This window comes from Ctenocephalides felis, unplaced genomic scaffold (genome assembly GCF_003426905.1).
Source record: "Ctenocephalides felis isolate EL2017-DRISC unplaced genomic scaffold, ASM342690v1 CF-g0.4_SCAFFOLD_03573, whole genome shotgun sequence".
Taxonomy (NCBI): Eukaryota; Metazoa; Arthropoda; class Insecta; order Siphonaptera; family Pulicidae; genus Ctenocephalides; species Ctenocephalides felis.
Genome location: NW_020539727.1, coordinates 18,382,746 through 18,401,888, shown reverse-complemented (window position 1 = coordinate 18,401,888; position 19,143 = coordinate 18,382,746). Strand labels below are relative to the sequence as shown.

The window sequence follows — 19,143 nt, the reverse complement described above, 5'->3', positions numbered from 1 at the left end:
GAGACTCTACTGACAAGTGATCAAATAACTTGATAGAAATGTACAAAATTGATCTAAAAGACAAAAAAGAGACTCTACTAACGAGCAAAATTATTAATTAAAAAAAGGAACTCTACTGTCGAGCAAAATTATTAATATTTAATTTCTTGAAAAGCGGATTCTACTGACGAGCAAGGTTATAAAAAAGGACTTTACAGAGGAGGAAATTGAACTTGATTTTTTATATAAGATTTAAAAAAGGACTCTACTGACGTGCAAATTGAATATCGCCAGCTAAAAAGTAAAAAATACAAGCAGTCAATGAATGTGTGTTAATTTTAAATACATGAAGTTCTTCAAACACAATTACATGATGAGTGAAGTTGCAAAAACAATATTTGTTCAGGCGTTGTTTAACATATTTAAGTATTTATTACTCAGCAATTACTTTATTTCTCTAATGAAGATTCAAGTCCTAAATGCTAATTACAATGACAAACCGATCATGTCATATTTGAAATATGACTTTAATTACATTGTTGTTTTTAAATATTATACATATTTTCAATGCTATTATAAATATATAATATATAATTTATCTATATATAAATGTGTATAATGTTTGACACTAATAAATGTGTGCATATTTATTACCTTCCACTGTGTGGTGCTATTTTCGTATTGAGAAGTGTATTTTATCATATGGTGCAGTCCTTTTGGAAAAGTATTCAAAGGTCTCGTCACGTTCCAAACAACCAGGGCACTGTGCTCTTTTTTGTCTCTGATCTCCAAAAAACTTGCCTTGGCTGGTATAACTGATAAAAGAACACAAATATAAATATCTAACTAGATTGATACATTTATTAGATATTTAGATCTTCCACTTACCATTTTCATAATGAGAGAAATTATACTCGTATTTATTCCTGCCGAATTTATTGCTCATCGTCAGGATAAAAGTATAATATTCATATTGCTGTCGATATTGGAAACGAGTTCCTAGATCCCAAAAACAGGACTTGGTTTTTCTGTCCTCGTTGTCTTGCATGTTTGTGCAATTTGATCGTATCCTAAAAAAACAAAGGATTACGTAATTAGAAAAAATGTAAAAAAAAGGAACAGGTAAAAAGTTCTCTACCGATATCTCAAAAACAAGTAAGGTTAAAATATTTTCAACAAAAATATTTGAAAGTTGAGGGCAAAAGATGTATACCCAGCTATCACTCGTTATTTATCAGGAAAGTAGAGGGCAAAAGATGTATAACCAGCTATCACTCGTTATTTATCAGAAGATGATATGGCAATGTTTGAAAATCCATAACAAAAGTATTTTCTTTCATTGTTATTTTTTGTGAAGTTAGGGATTTTTTAACAACAATATTTGAAAGTAGAGGGCAAAAGATGTATAACCAGCTATCACTGGTTATTTATCAGGAGGTGAACGTCAATGTTTGAAAATCCACAACAAAAGTACATATTTTGTTTCGTTGCTAGTTTCTTTTTTTGGTCGTGAGCACTGTTGTTTAGTTTACCGAGACCTTAATATATTTTTTTAACCTACGTTATTCTATTGTTTTATAAGGTGTATTGTTATTTTTAAGTTAGTGAAAAAAAAAAATTATTGAATAAAAGTAAATATAAATGCTTAAAAAAAAAAACAGGAATTACGTAATTAGAAAAAATGTAAAAAAAAAATGAAGAACAGGTAAAAAGGACTGCTGCCGATATCTCAAAAACAAGTAAAGTTAGGAACTTTTTCAACTACAATATTTGAAAGTAGAGGGCAAAATATGTATAACCAGCTATCACTCGTTATTTATCAGGAGATGAACGACAATGTTTGAAAATCCATAACAAATTATTAATATTGTCTTTCGTTGTTAATTTTTTCTTGGTGAGCACGGTTGTTTAGTTTACCGAAACCTAAGTTATTTGAATGTTTTATAAGATGTATTGTTATTTTTAAATTAAATCCAAGTTTTTTTTTATATATAACCCCTATAAAAATTAACAAAAGGACCAATTGAACCTTTACCATGTCGAAGGTGTAAACAATAAAAAAGCTAGTGGTGCATTAAAGTAAATTGCTGGAACTTTCCGTACCAAAAACTAAGTTATTAAAAAAAAGCTCAATCCTAGCCGAGCAAACTGAATAATCCAAGACATGAAATATATAAAAAGGACTCTACTGACTAACTCTACTGACTAAAGGACGACGAGCAAACTGTATCCTGAACATGAAATTTATAAAAGGACTCTACTGACGAGCAATCTGAATCCTAGCCATTTGCTAAACTTTGAAAGAAAAAATAGATTTTTGAGAAATTTTGAAATTTTTGGAAAAAAAGACTGAAAGAAATATTTTTATATTTTGATTTTTTTTTTAAAATATCAGCATTTTTTCTTAGGCTTGGCTGATTTGGTGTCGAAATATCAAAGCGCGTAAGCGCCGCGTAGTCGTCTAATTGGAAACATTGTTACGGATGTACACAAAATTTGTACTTAATATTAAAATCTTTATAAAATATCTGATAATACGATGCACATATGTCTAACGTTCATTTTCGACCGCCAAATGGCATTGCTTTTTACCGAAATCTCTGAAACGGCTAGACCTGCCTTTGCTAAAAACTAATCAGCACGTCTCCTTATATATATATACACACACACATATATATATATATATATTATCTACTAATTAACTACTTTAACATATATATATATATATATATATATATATATATATATAGGAATCGAATGTTTTTTACATTATTCAAATCGGTTGAACCATGTTCGCGAAATCGTCACCGAAAATTTGTATCCGCATACATCAATTTTTTCTGAGGTATGCCAAAATGTTCAAAAACCTCTGAAGCGTAAAAATATATAAAAATTTGCATTTTGCATTTTTTCGCGATTACTAGAACTTATCCTACGTTAATAATAAAAAAAAGGTAAATTAAGTTAAACAAACCACTTTTGCAAGATATGACTTAAATAAATTGTTATACTAGATCAACGTTATATACAGTGTTATCTCTGTAAAAAATATACACATAAAATTTATATTTTGCATTAGTTGTATAATGTAGATATAATTTCGTACAACCCCTTTGAAATTAATATAATCTATTATTTCGTAAAAAACTTATTTGGTTTGGTTTGTAAAAATAACTCAAAAAATCCCGAACAATTTAAGACGATGCTAACCGAACATATTATTAATTTAAACCATAAAATAGATTTTTTCAACCCAAAATTTTCACATTTTGAAGAGAACGTAATTAAAAGAAGATTCGCTGAGGGGTTGTTTTTGCAATTGCATAACGACAAAGTCATAAACAAACGTTTTGACAATACGGCCCTGAACGAAACAAACACGTGGTTCCTTAATAGCGTGTCAAAATTTCTTAAAAATGACAAGATCCCATCGCTTTTTAAATTTCTCGTAAAATTTGAACACATGCTAAAACTGCTTTAAGAAAAAATGTGACATTTCTATCTTAAACTCCGAACAGTAAATACATAGTTTCGACAAGTTGTTAAGTTATCATGTTTATTTGTGTGTTTTACCATCTGTGATGTTAAAAAATATATATTTTATCAATGTGCACATACTCATACCATCGATTAATAATGTTTTTATATGTTATATTAGGATACAAAACTGTAAATGTTTTTTTATTATTATTATTATTGTTTTTCTATGAAATTTTTTACATATTGCTTATTTAGTTTTAATTTTTATAGTTATATTGATTGCCACTGAATGAAGGCTAAGATGCTAGCCGAAACGTATGGATTTTAAATAAATTTCTAAAATCTCCCATACTATTTTTATTGATGTAACGCTCGACTTTTTAACTCAAATTAAGACTTTTTAACTAAAATTAAATATATATATATATATATATATATATATATATATTATAATTCCTTACTTGTTTTTGGTCGTCGGCAAATAAAACTGCAAACTGTAATTCGTTTGTATATAATTTTCCTTCGGGTGAAACTCGCACAACAAATTGTCCCAGTTGTGAGAAACGCAATGGAAGTCATCAGGATCTTGTGGCGGTGCTAAAAATATAAATAAAAATTAGATAGACTCTGGCGGAAGAATATACATATATATATATATATATATATATATATATATATATATCCTTTATCCTTACTTCCTATAGTGACGAAATTCATGCAAACAGATATATCAGCTCCCGTGTCCGGGTTCTTCAATTTGCAATAGAACATCTGGTTCAAGGGTTTAGGTTTTTCGATGTACAGTTCGGCTGTCCTTTCGTCTATTATCCTGGTCAGGTTTCGAGGAAGATCCTTAGAACCGTTTGCGAAAATTATGTGACTGGAATTTAGACCTTGCGCCAGCGCCAGGTCTATAACGCATTTTATTGAGAGGCTTTCACCGTATTGCTTGGTGAAGTCTCCTGATGGAATTGTATCTGGGGAAAAAATTATGAACAAATTAGATACTGAGCAAAAAGTAATAGTAATAGATGTTCTATGACCTATGACCGATAAATTATAAATTATATATTTATAATGGCATTAAAAATATGTATAATATTTAAAAACAATAATGTAATTAAAGTCATACTTCAAATATGACATGATCGGTTTGTCATTGTAATTAGCATTTAGAAATGAACCTTCGTTGGAGAAATGAAGTAATTGCTGATTAATTAATTCTATAATATTCGTTCACACAGTGGTTTATGTTAAACAACGTCTAAACAAATATAGTTTTCGCAACTTCACTCATCGTGTAATAATTGTGTTTGAGAACTTCATGAAATTAAAATTAACATACATTCATTGACTAATTGTATTTTCGCTGGCGATATAATCTCATTCTTTGAACAGCTGTAATATCTGTCTTGCCTAAAAAATATTTTCTATTTTAATAACTTCAAAGATTTATAGAAACTACGAATAATATAGAAATAATTTCTAATCAATAAACTTACGTTTAGTACACGGCACAAATGTTTAATTTGTTTTATTATTTTCAAGGAACAGGGTAAAATATTCTTCTGATTCGGTCATTTTTCATTAAATAAAGATTTGTACTATGATGTAACTTTAAAATGTTTATTTAAAATGAAGTAAATTTATACTAATTATTTAAATCTTTATAGAATATCTGATAATTTGACGTGCATATGTCCAATAATCGTTTTTGACCACCAGACAATATTTTGTCTTTTTGGTTAAATCTCCTAAACCGCTACACCTACCTTCCCAAAAATTTAATCAGTTTTTCATTTTGTCAATACCAATAAAATGTTTTTTGAATCATTCAAATCGGACTCTCCTCTCAAAATCTGAATCATCATTTCTGGAATCGAATACATTTTGAATCACTCAAATCTCCCGTGCTCCCGAAATCGTCGACGAAAATTTGTATACGCACATACACACGCACATACATTTTTTTTAAGGTATGCCAAAATGTTCAGAAACCTATGAAACGTATAGATATGCAAAAATTTTCGATTACTATATCTTATCCTATGGGAAGTTAATAAAAAAATGAAAATTATAATAATTAAAGCATTTTATATTCAACAAACCGTATTAAGAAATTTAAACAAATTTATTTCACATTCATTGGATTATTTTTTGGTATATATAAAAAGTACTAATAAGTATCGAATAATCTCAATTTTTTCTATGAGAAAAGTAGCCATGAAACCAGAACTAATTTTCTAATTAAATAAATTGAAAATTGAATTGAAAAATAAAAAAAAAATTGTTAATTAAAAAAGTACTTAAAAATACTGAGCAGTTCTATATTTTTTATTATTTCATAACTTGTGCCCATCGTGGTGTCGTGGTTAAGTTCGCGGGTTAGCACAAACTAATCACCAACCTCGGGCAGCTTGATAACAAGAAGTATGACTTCGCTTTTTTTCGCCAGCGAAAAAGTAAAAAAAATACAAGCAGTCAATGAATGTATGTTAATTTTAATTACATGAAGTTCCTCAAACACAACTATTGCATGATGAGTGAAGTTGCGAAAACACTTGTTTAGGCGTTGTTTAACATAATCCACTGTGTGAACAAATATTATAGAATTTATTAATCAGCAATTACTTCATTTCTTTAATAAAGGTTCATTTCTAAATGCTAATTACAATGACAAACCGATCATGTCATATTTGAAGTATGACTTTAATTACATTATTGTTTTTCAATATTATACATATTTTTAATGCTATTATAAATATATAATTTATAATTTATCATTATATAAATGCGTATAATGGTTGACGGTAATAAATGTGTGCATCGCCAGTCTTACCATATTACTAATAAACATATTCAAAATTGTTATATGATGTATTTATTTTTACTTAAACGCCATCTTGTACAGTAGCAAATAAGTTTTACTTCAATCGCGTGTGAACCTTACGCGCACTCTTTTTTTTCAAAACTCTCACTAAAAACCAAAGTGTACATTCACTAAAATTAATAAATAAAAATACTCCGAGGCATAGAATGACCATGATAAATGATAAAAAAACTACAATATATTAATTTAATAAATATCAAATTTTTTCGTCTCGAATCTCACAAAATTAGTGAAAGTTTTTGCAATTCCAATTAATCTAATTTTATTTAAAAACATTATTATTTCTACTTACAACCAGGAGTGGTCCCTGCAAGTCCTCCTGCACATTTCGTAGAATCAGCACTCACCAAATCCAACAGCAAAAATAACAAAACCACCAACACAATCCCAAACTTCAGTACTTTGTCCATGATAAAACTTAAAAAAAATTTAAGTTTTAATCAAATCTGAAAAAATAAAAACACAATTTCATAAAACGTCTGCATCGTGTGAAGGAATCACAAGAACTAACATAATAAACGAAAGCTTTTATTCAGAAGAAAAACATACGGAATGCTTATCAAAGCTTTTCGAGTATTCCATTCAGTGCAAATTTATTCTGAAATTTGTTTAAATAAATTCGTTTAAATCAGCACATGCGTAACTTTTATTCTGTTCGCTCGTTAAAATCATTATAATATTATATTATCCGTTTAATTTATCCTTTATATTTTCATCTCCGATAATAAAATCGCTTCGGAGAATCGAATCGACTAAAATACATTCGAATCGATTCTCGGGATTCGAATGGAGCGATTTAAATGATGATTCTTGGGAAAAACAGTCAAGTGGATAAAAAACACATTGTATCAACAAGGCGTTTCTTTCTTCTCGATTAGTAGAAGTATTTAATATGAAATACATTGAACTTTTAATGTAAATTTTCTAAATCTAGTTTTAAATCTAAATCTAAAAGTCTTTCTTCTCGATTAGTAAAAGTATTATATTTAATTTCATTTGCAATTCTTTGAATGCAAATTTTTCTAAATCTAGTTCTAAATCTATTATTATATTTATATTTATATTTATGTTTATATTTATATTTATATTAATATTTATATTTATATTTATATTTATGTTTATATTTATATTTATATTTATATTAATATTTATATTTATATTTATATTTACGAGTTAGAATTGTGATGATTTTTTTTTTTATTAAACTAGATGTAAGTGGCATTTGCCTTGAGACAAGTTGCACGTGCTTCCTAATATGTATAAATAATCAATAAGAAATCAGATTCAGCAATTATGATAAAATTTACAACTTTTTTTGAAGTAAAACTTTTGAATTAAAACTTCTTTAGGCGCGACTAGGTTATAATACCGTACAAATGCAACGGAAATGCGTTACGGCAAATAAGAGTCGATAAGATAAGAGTCGAGTGCCAACGATTTGTCATTTGCTCTCAATGAGATCATTTCTATACGGGTCGATTGTGATTAGTCGTCGTGTATGTGAATAGAGATTGGTCGTTGTATGCGTACCGGAATCAACGTTGTATGCGTACCGATATCAACAATTAAATGGTCTTTATAAAAATATAAATAATGTTTTTCTAAGCAAAATAATTTTATACCTTTACCAATAATTTATAACTTATATTGTAAAAATACTTATCAATTTGTTCGTAAAAAATAATTATTATTATTATAATATAAGACACTTATAAATTTGTTAAAATATCATAGAATAACATAAACTATCTTAAGCAAAAAAATTATATTATAAAAGTATTGTATTAAAATACTTATTAAATTGTTAAAATATACTTACAACAAACAATTTATATTTATAAATAATTAAAATAAACTAAATATAAATAAGTTTATGGTAAATTAATTAAATAATAACTGAATATGTAATAAAATAATTAATAGTTAATTAAATTATATTAAATCTGCTAAATATTGACTTGAGCCTTATTATAATATCATTATACTGACGGCTTGTAAAATAAACTAGTTGGTTTGGTATTTAGCCTTGAGGCAAGTTACATGAACTTCCCGATATGTGTAAATAATCGACTTAATAAAAAAATATATGTAAATAATATACTTCATCAATCCTACTTTAAAAAAACGATAATAAGTTTAGCAAAGTTTGACGAATTTTTAAAATTAAACTACTTGTCGTAAGGCCGTAATATTACCGTAAGTTCTATAAGACCATACATCATGGTTCGCCAAAAAAAGTTCCATGACAATCGTCTTAAATTTTTTTTTCAACACTTAATTACAAGAAAACGGCTCGGTAGATTTTCACCTAAAATTAATCAGCATCATTCCCAAATGATATCTTTCGAACAGTTTTTGATTTTTTAAAATCGGTTCGGTAGGATGAGCTTAAATGAGGACAAAAATTTAACACTTTTTTTCAACAGTTAATTACAAGAAAACGGCTCGGTAGATTTTCACCTAAAATTAATCAGTACCATTCCCAACTAATATCTTTCGAACATGATTTTTTAAAATCGGTTCGGTAGGATGAGCTTAAATATGGACGAAAAGTTTAACACTTTTTTTTAAATTGCAGAAACGGCTTGGCAGATCGTCGCACAAAACTGACAAACGATAGTCCTCACCGAAATACATCAAATGGCTTTTAAATTTCTGAAATCGGTTCAGGCGCTTTTGAGAAAACGTCGATCAAAAGGCTAATTTTAACAAATGTCAAAAAAACTATACAAATTTTTGCTAACTTTGACGAATTTTTAAAGCTAAACGAGTTGTCGTAGGGCCGTAATATTTTAGTATGACCTAGAAAACTATGGTATCTACCGTCAAAAAAAAAATCATAAAAATCGTCAAATTTTTTTTTTTTAAAACGTTATTACAAGAAAACGGCTCGGCCGATCTTTACCAAAAACTAATCAGCACGATTCCCAACCAATATCTATCGAGTGGTTTTTGAATTTTCAGAATCGATTTAGAATTGCGGGCTAAAACGTGGGCGAAAAAATTTTCACTTTTCTGCAATTTACAACGAAACGGCTCGGCCGATCTCCGCACAAAACTCAGAGACGATAGTCCTCATCGAGATACATCGAATGGCTTTTAAATTTTTAAAATCGCTCCAGTCATTTTTGAGAAAACGTCGATTTACGGCAAAAAATCTGTTCACATACACACATACACACACACACACACACACACATACTTTTTCCAAATTTGGTCTCATTCGATTCAGAATGGCTTGAAACGTCGAGAAAACATAAAATTAGCGAATCGGATTTTTTGATGAAAACATAAACTTCTCCTTCGGGAAGTTAATAAATAAATAAATAAATAACAATATCAAAGATGTAATAATAATAATAATAATGAATTAAGGATGTTTATTATAAATAGAAATTATTAAATTTAGAAATTTAATTCATAAAATTATTTTTGATTAAATTATAATTACTTAGAACAACTTTATTAAAAAATGTTTACTAGTATTAATACTTCTATATTATTATTATTATTATTTTATAAAATTATTTTGGTCCTAATAAAATTTTAGTTATTAAAATGATTAACTAGGTGTGCATGGCACCGTGACTTAAAGCAAATTGCTGGAACTTCCCGTATCATAATGAAATATTCGAAGAATAAAATTTAGTACAAAAAATTTGTTTTTTTTGGAAAAAAAATTTTATTTCCAAAAACAATCGTGTCGTTAATACAAGCGAAAAGTTTTTTAAATCATTCAAATTGGATGTTTAGTTCACTCAAAAACTGCCATTTTTTGCACATTTAGCCTTGTATTTCCGAAACGGCCTGACCTGTCTTTACCAAAAACTAATCACCACTTCTCACCATCATTACAAATTGGATGTCCTTTGAATCATTCAAACCGGATTCACCGTTCTCTCAAAAACGCGATTTCTATTTTCTGCACTCTTTGCTCCGTATCTACGAAACGGCTAGACCTGCCTTTGCCAAAATCTAATCAGCACATCTCCCTATCAATATTAATAGAATGTTTTCTGAACCATTCTAATCGGTTGCTCCGTGCGCCCGAAAACGTGGACGAAAAATTGTACCCATACATACACTCACACACACATTTTTTCTAATTTCTGCCAAAACATGAAGATAAATATTTAATAGGAGAAACTTGCCAAAATCGTTTTTGCGGAAATTCGACTGCGATTTTTGGCTTTGGTCCAAACATGTTTTCTTCCAAAACATTTATTTTGTATATTTGTAATCAATGCAGAAAAGTGGAGTATGCCAATTTGTATTTGGGGATCAATAAATAAATATTTTATTTATATAGAATTGTTTAATTTTGAAAATTCTGCAAAACGACCCATGATTTTGTTAAATAAATAAAATTTAATTTATTTTATTAAAAATATATAAGTATTTCTTTGGTTATTTGATAAAAATATTAAGTGCAACTCAGGACGAATAAAACAGTTTTATTTTTAAATAAATTTCTGAGAAAAGTATTTTAATAAATTTTTTTATGACTCAGGATTTATTCTAATTCTAATAAATTAAATACTAACAAATTAAAAATTTCGTTATATTCTTTAATAAATACAAATATTAATTTAATTTGTTTATTTGACTAAGACATTATTAGAAGTTGATATTCAGGACGATTAAAATAATAATTGTTCAAACAAACTTTTAAATAAATGTTTTAAAAAAAATATTTATATTACAATAAATATTTGCGTGTATTTTATGAAATATCAGTAATAATTTATATTTGTTAAATATAAATATATAGTAAGTATCTTTAAAATTTAAAAAAATAATGTATTTAATTTAATTTCTAAAAAATTTTAAAAATAGTATTTATTGTTATATTAAATAAGCAGTAATTATGTAAATAATTTGCATTTTATCTATTTATTTTTATTATTTTATTTTATTATTTAATATCAGCAATAATTTATATTTGTTAAGTATAAATATTCAGTAAGTTTTTAAGAATTTTTAAGATTTAATTTTAAAAATAATTTAAACAAATCATTTTTTTTTTAAATTTATCTAATTCAATTTCTAAAAAAAATTAAAAATCGGATGTGTTATTATATTAAATAAGGAGTAATTATGTAAATAAATCATTTGCAAATTATTCACCTATAACAAATCAAAATTGTTATAAATATTTATCGAAATATCCTTTTTATTTCAAAAATTTATTATAATTTCTAATGTTGTAATTTTTGCTAAAATAATAATTGTGAATTAGTAGTGCAATAAATATCAAAAAATAAACTTAATGATTTAAACTTATGTTAGAAAACAAATTAATTAATTTGCTTAAAAAAATATAAAAATATATTTTACTCAATTTAAAATAAATTAAGTTTTGGTAAAATAATTATTCAAAATAAAAATTGTGATTAATTATTATAGTTATCTAGGATTGTTTAAAAATTAATAAATAAATAAAATTTAATAAACTGAATGGTTAGATATAAATATTTTGAATAAAATTTATTTTCTTAAGCTTAAAAATGTTTTTTTTACAAAATAATAAATTATTTATTAATTTTGTCACTTAATTGTACTTTCTCTAACAAAAAAACAAATTTTTATTATAAATACTTATTAAACTATCCTTTGTTCTTTAAAAAAATATTAAAAAACTTGTTAGTAATAATTAGTAAACTTGTGAATTTTGTATGTATTTTATGAAACATCAACAAAAATTTAAATAAAAGAATTTTCACACTTATTGAATTTAAGGGGGTCTTCCTATGTGATGAGTTGAAAAAATTGAATTTTTTTTTATTTCATATTTCGGTAGATTATACCTTTAAAAATAACATATTAAAATTTCAAATCGATATCTCAAATAGTTTTTGAGTTACAGCCATTTAAAAAGTATACATATAGTATATAGTACAACGATCATTTTATCTTTAAACGCGTTTTTCTCAAAACTGCGTTTTTCAAACTTGTCTCCATTGTATCTCAGAAACGGCTGGACCGAATTACTTGAAATTTACAGGGCACATTCAATATATTTAAGCGCATGGAATGATCTATTATCAATCAAAAATTTCAAAACTTCGATTTTTTATAGCAAAAAAACAAAGAAAAAAAACGCCTAATTTGCGATTTTTATTTCAAATGTCTATAAAACATCCAATTTTTTTTGTATTCATTTGATTGTAGTTCATTCCGTGGTTTTAAGCCTACAAATTAAAACGCCGTTTATTTTTTTTTGGTCAGATAAGCCGATCAGCCGGAATCGTGGAGACAGTGGGAGCTCTTTTTTTTGAGGGGGGGGTGTTTAGAGCGCTGTAACTCTAGTTGGACTAAATTTTTTTAGCTGAAATTTTATATTTATACTGTCCAAATATGTATTAATAAATGATAAAAAACTTGAAGCTCTAACTATTTACTGGTCGTGGAAAAAAAATTCTAAAATATCCCTAAAAAACAGGCCGTCACATAGGAAGACCCCCTTAATACAAATAAAAGTGGTGACCCCAACAAATTTTTGAAAGTTGCGTTTAAACAAGTAATTTGCGATTTAAATTTGTTAATATTTGTGAAATCATGTATGGAATTTAAAAAAATAGCAATGATAAAAAACAATATTTTATATACATTATATTATTAAAGATTTTTCTAGTAATTAGACTTTTGTTTCAGAAATGACTAAATTACAAACCTTCTGAATATATTTTCAACTTTTTACACACAACTATGCAAACAAACTTATCACTTAAAGCCAAAATCTTAAAAACAACTTTATTTACTTTAAAATTTTAATTCAAAATAATATTTTCTAAATGTTAACTCCACACAAATTTTAAACTAAAGTTATTTCAGGTCTAAAATTTTTACCTAGGTATAAATTTAAAAATGGGTATCAAAAACCTATGTCAGGTATGAGGATTTCTTGCCAGGAATTTACCTGAGAAACCTGTTAGTGAAAACAGATGTTTTTTTGGCAAAAGTTGTTAAAGGTTCATATTATTATATTGAATTTTTGAAACTGTGATTTTGGAAAAATAAAAGATTTTGACCTGGGTAGACCCCTAAATTTGGGTAAAATATCTTTGCCAAAAATATAATTATATAGGTATAAATATTGTTTGAGGCTTTTGTCCAAAAAAAAACGTAAATTGAGGTAAAAATATAAATATAAATATTGATTTTATGAAAAAAGTTTGTATGAGCCCAGACAAGGGGTACTTTTTTCAAATTATTTTGGATATTTCAAAAATTGTATAAAAATCCATAAATTTTAAAATTTGTTATCAAAATAGAGATATCATAGAATAATTTTCCAAATTACACATTGCTAATTTAGTTAAAATTGCCAGAAATAATTATTATTTTATTAATAATTATTACCAATTAGTTTCTACTCTATAAATACATTTTGTATCAAAACAAATATTAGCAGAAAAAAATCCAATATCTAATCACAATTTCTTGCTAAATTGATAATGCTCACAACCATCATTTTATTTGTATGATATGATTCATTAATTTAATTAAAAATAATTAAAATGACGCGTTTAATTGCATTTATCAATCGATAACAGAATCATAAAATAAGAATTTTTTAAAATTTTATTTAATTTTTGGGTTACAAATCAGTTAATTTTTCTGTTGCATTTCTCTATATTTACACATTTTGAGACTACCTGAAATTGTTTTTGACTAAAATTTGAATTGAAAGTAAATAAAATACATAATATAAGGTATATAATAACTTTTTCAATTGTTTGCTATTTTGTAAATAAATAAATAATTTTAGATTTATCTTATATTTGTTTTGGGTCAATTTAAAAATATTAAACTCCTAAAATATTAAATTTTATATTGGGTCTGTTAACGCCTTACTCAAAATTTTAGGTAAATGATATTTTAGCATAAATCGATATATTTTTTATTTTGGAAACTCTTGGTATCGAAACAAAAAATATTAATAAATTAATAAGACTTCATTAATTGAATTAAAATAAAAGTAGGCGCCAAAAATGCGTTAAAAAATGGTAGAACCCCAAGAGACCCCAGAAATATTTTAGAAAAAATATTATTGTAAAAATAGAGACCCCAAAAATATTATACAAAAAATGTTTTGTAAATATTATAAAATATCGACGCCAAAATGGTGTTAGAGAAAAATGCATTGTATGAAGAGACTCCAAAAATTGAAATTGAACATAATTATTTAAATTTAAAAATAGAGACTCGAAAAATATTTAAAAAAAAATATGATTGTGTTAGAAAAAAGGCATTGTACAAATAGAAACTCCAAAATTGTGTTAAAAATAGAATTATAAATAGAATGACCCCAAAAATGTGTCAGAAAAATAGAGACCCCAAAATTACATAAAGAAAATGTCTAATCAAAATAAAGACCCTCAAAATACATTAAAAAAACGCCTAAAAATGAAGACCTCAAATTGTGCTAGAAAAAGACCCCAAAATAATATAAATGGGGTTTCTATCTTTATAATGCATTTTTTCTAACACAATTTGAGGTCTCTATTTTTTCAGACATTTATTAAATGTATTTTGGGGGTCTTTATTTTGATTAGACTTTTTTTGTATAATTTTGGAGTCTCAATTTCTAATTTAAATTATAATTTAAAATCAATCATAATTTAAATCGTATTTTAATTATTATGTTTAATTTAAATTCTGGGGTCTCTATCTTTATAATGCATTTTTTCTAACACAATTTGAGGTCTCTATTTTTTCAGACATTTTTTAAATGTATTTTGGGGGTCTTTATTTTGATTACACATTTTCTTATAAAATTTTCGGGTCTCAATTTCTAATTTAAATTATAATTTAAAATTAATCATAATTTAAATCATATTTCAATTATTATGTTGGGGTCTCTATCTTTATAATGCATTTTTTCTAACACAATTTGAGATCTCTATTCGTTCAGACATTTTTCAAATGTATTTTGGGGGTCTTTATTTTGATTAGAATTTTTTTATGTAATCTTGGGGGCTCTAGTTTTAAGTACATTATTTTTCTGACACATTTCTGGGGTCATTATAATTATAATATTATTTTTAACACAATTTTGGAGTCTCTATTTTTACAATGACTTTCTTCTAACACAATCTTATTTTTTTAACACATTTACACATTTTGAATTTTAAAAATAATTTTATCAAAAATATGTGTTAGAAATAAATGCATTGTAAAAATAGACCCCAAAAATGTTATAGAACAAAATGGAGTATATAGAAACCCTAAACATTTAATAGAACAAGAGAAACTAGCCCTCAAAAAATATTTTAGAAAAAATTCATGGTAAATAGGAGCCCCTAAAAATTGACAGAAAAAATAGAGACCCAATAAGTTTTATAACAAAATGCAATATATAGAAACCCCAAAAATGCAAAAGGACAAGAGAAAATAGCCTCCAAAAATATTTTATAAGAAATTCAAGATAAATATTGCAAAAAATAATTATAATAGAAAAAAGGACCCCCAAAAATTGACAGGAAAAATGCATTGTAAAAATAGAGACCCCAAAAATGTGACAGAACAAAATGCAATATATAAAACCCCAAAAATAGATAAGAATAATAGAAAATAGCCCCCAAAAAATATTTTGGAAAAAATTCATGATAAATATTGCAGTGCTAGAAAAATGCTGTATGAAATTAGGAGCCCCAAACAATTTACATAAAAAATGCATTGTAAAAATAGAGACTCCAAAAATGTTATAGAACAAAATGGAATATACAGAAATCCCAAAAATGTAATATAAAGCCTCCAAAAATATTTTAGGATAAAAGCGTCTTAAAAATTGCAAAAAATAATTGTAATAGTAAAATGCTGTGTAAAAATAGGAGCCCCTAAAAATTGCATTGTGAAAATAGAGACTCCAAAAATAATAAAAATAATAATTCCAAATGTGAAAAATATGCATTCAAGAATTATTATTAATTAAATTTAATTATTTTAAATATATTTTAAACAAAAAGAACTAAAAATGCCTCAAAAATTTTAAGTTTGACAAGTAACCTCAAAATTTGGTGAAAGCAAAAATGTATACATATATAAATTTGTATAATTTTCTGAACTTTCTCTATTATTGACATTAATTTCTAAACACATTTAAATTTATATTATTATTATAATCCTTCTTACCTTTACAAATTTATTTCAATTCCTCAAACATCTCCATCTTATTCCATTTACGACATTTCCTAAGAAATAATTTTTTTATAGACTTCTCCGTATCGGGCACAAAATTATTTAATAAACACTTGTAATTAACCAAAACCCAAAACCAAGCACTTAAAACATCAAAATAATTAATTCAATTATCTTTTATACAATTTTTAATGATCACATTTCGAAATATATTTAGTTTTCACCAAAAAAAACATTACGTACATCCATTCCCCGTAATTCCGAGAATCGTAAACAATACCGAGAAGTAGAGAAAGGACTGAAAACTTAGTTTTACACGCACTAAAGTTATAATTTATATTATAAATGATTTAATTTGTTGTTTAGTTTGCGTTTTAATAATGTTTTGAACGTATTTGTATTTATCGCGTTATTTATCTTATTTTAAAAGTTATTTATAGAGAAACATCAACAATGTTATTTCTATCGCGTTCGACCACAGACTGAATGCTAAGGTTAAGTGTAGATGGGCGACTCTGTAGTGGGGATAGGAACTAGTCTCTATGGTGACGTGAAGTTGGCGCTTGGCGGTTTTTTTGAATTTGAAAATGAAGTTTGAAAGTAATATACGTGAAATAAATGTTTTTGATTAATTATGAAACATATGTGAATGGATATTATAAAATATATAGAAATGCAGTGAATTTTATCTAGTTTTAACCTGAAAAAGGGTGGTTTCATATAAAATTTGTGAGTTATTTGACAAAAACCAAAATAATGTTCCCCAAATATTCTATTTATTGCTAAATAATGAAATATCAAATTCAAAGTCGTTTTTGGAATGAATAATTATGAAACATATATAAATAAATATATTTATTAATTTTTTGATATCACATTATATAACGTTGTATACATATATTATATTTTTTAATGTAAACATAAATTAAGCCTAAATATTTCATATTTTTTATAATAATATTGAATAACAGGTTTTATTCTTATTAATTTTTGATGAATAAACTCATTTATATTAGACTCTATATTACTGTTTTCATGGAAATATAGTAAATTTTATTTAGTTTTACTCTATCTAACTAAAAAGGGGTGGTTCCATATAAAATTTTTGAGTCATTTGTCAAAAACCAAAAAAAATAACCCGAATTTTATAATTATTGCTAAATAATGAATAAATAAATAATGAATAAATTTCGAATTCAAAGTTGTTTTATTCAAAACTTTTATACAGGAGTGTTTAAAAGTGTTTCCTAGGAAATTTATTAAATTATATCTAGTTTCACCCTATCTAACTGAAAAGGGATGGTTTCATGTGAAATTTTTGAGTTATTTGACAAAACGCAAAAAAATGTCCCAAATTTTCTATTTATTGCTACTAAAGAATGAAATATCGAATTTATAGTTGTTTTATTCAAAACTTTTATATCAGAATATAAAAAAGTGTTTCCAAGGATATATATTAAATTTTATCTAATTTCACCCCATCTAACTAAAAAAGGGTAGTTTCATATAAAATTTGTGTGTTATTTGAAAAAAAAAAAAAATGTACCGAGTTTTCTATATGTGGCTACAATTAGTGAAAAATGGATTTATATTTTATTTTCCAATTTTTTTTTTGTGTTTTATAGGAATTTTAAGAAACATAAATATTAAATTTGTTTGATACGAGTTTAAAAAAAATTATCTAAATTTTACTTTTATAATATCAAAATCATCAGAATTATCTATATTACTACAAGTATATAATAATAATTTTCGACTAGTATCTAAAGTATCTAAAGTTTACAAAAAAATCTGTTACTATTAATAACTTGTAATTTGGATATGTTTTTTCTTGTAATATTTCGTATACTAAATTTGATAATTATCAATTATCAATTAATACTAAAATTGTTAAATTTAATACCAAAATTAATTATAATTTTGTCTTTTAATAGCACAAACAATTTTTCCAAAAAAATATTCTACATCTACATCATTTTCCACATAAATCCTTACCACAGATTCAATTTCCCAAAAACCATTAAAATTAATAACAAAAACAGATAAAAATTGAAATTTATTCGAAGAATTATTACAAATTATCACAAATAAATCAATCTACATACAAATAAGTGAATTAAACAGAATATTTTTGCGCAAAAATTAATTGATAAAAATAATTTACTGATAACTAAAATCACTAATTCCAAGAATGGAAAAGGTCAGGAGGTCTCTCTTGGGGATTTGAATGATTCGAAGGACTTTTTAGATGAAAAAATTTTTAAAAAAATATGTAAAAGACATATGTGCCTATTGGTGAGTTGCTGAGGAATTTTTTGATACATATAAATATATAAATTTGAACAGAACAAATCATTTTTGTGTGACCAAACCGATAGAGTCTCTTTAGCAAAAAAAAGCATTTGTTACAAAATTTATTTGTAGAATCTTGAAGCTGATTTTTTTTATCCTCAAGTCCATTAATTTTGCAATTAAATATTAAACATAAACAAATATATTATATTATTAAAAACAAAAAAATCTCAGTCCTAAGTCAAAATGACACCAAAAGTTTGCTCCTCAATTATCCTTATTATTTTTGCCAATTTTTTATTACCAATTTTTGGCTCCTGTGGTCCAGATTTTTGCAACAATGTCGGAATTTGTGAAAT

At 25.7% G+C, this 19,143-nt stretch overlaps 1 protein-coding gene across 1 annotated transcript in view; it reads right to left on the bottom strand.

Annotated features, from left to right (window-relative positions):
* Window positions 1-16,774, bottom strand: part of LOC113389701 (cytokine receptor) — a 32,859-nt gene extending 16,085 nt beyond the window's left edge. The window contains exons 1-6 of the mRNA XM_026626716.1: window positions 16,487-16,774; window positions 6,642-6,795; window positions 4,155-4,436; window positions 3,921-4,056; window positions 868-1,049; window positions 634-794 (exon numbers count right to left, since the gene is read on the bottom strand). Of these exons, the coding sequence (XP_026482501.1) occupies window positions 634-794; window positions 868-1,049; window positions 3,921-4,056; window positions 4,155-4,436; window positions 6,642-6,759 (879 nt within the window). The 5' untranslated portion in view covers window positions 6,760-6,795; window positions 16,487-16,774. The remainder of the gene's footprint in view (window positions 1-633; window positions 795-867; window positions 1,050-3,920; window positions 4,057-4,154; window positions 4,437-6,641; window positions 6,796-16,486) is intronic.
* Window positions 16,775-19,143: the final 2,369 nt, after the last annotated feature.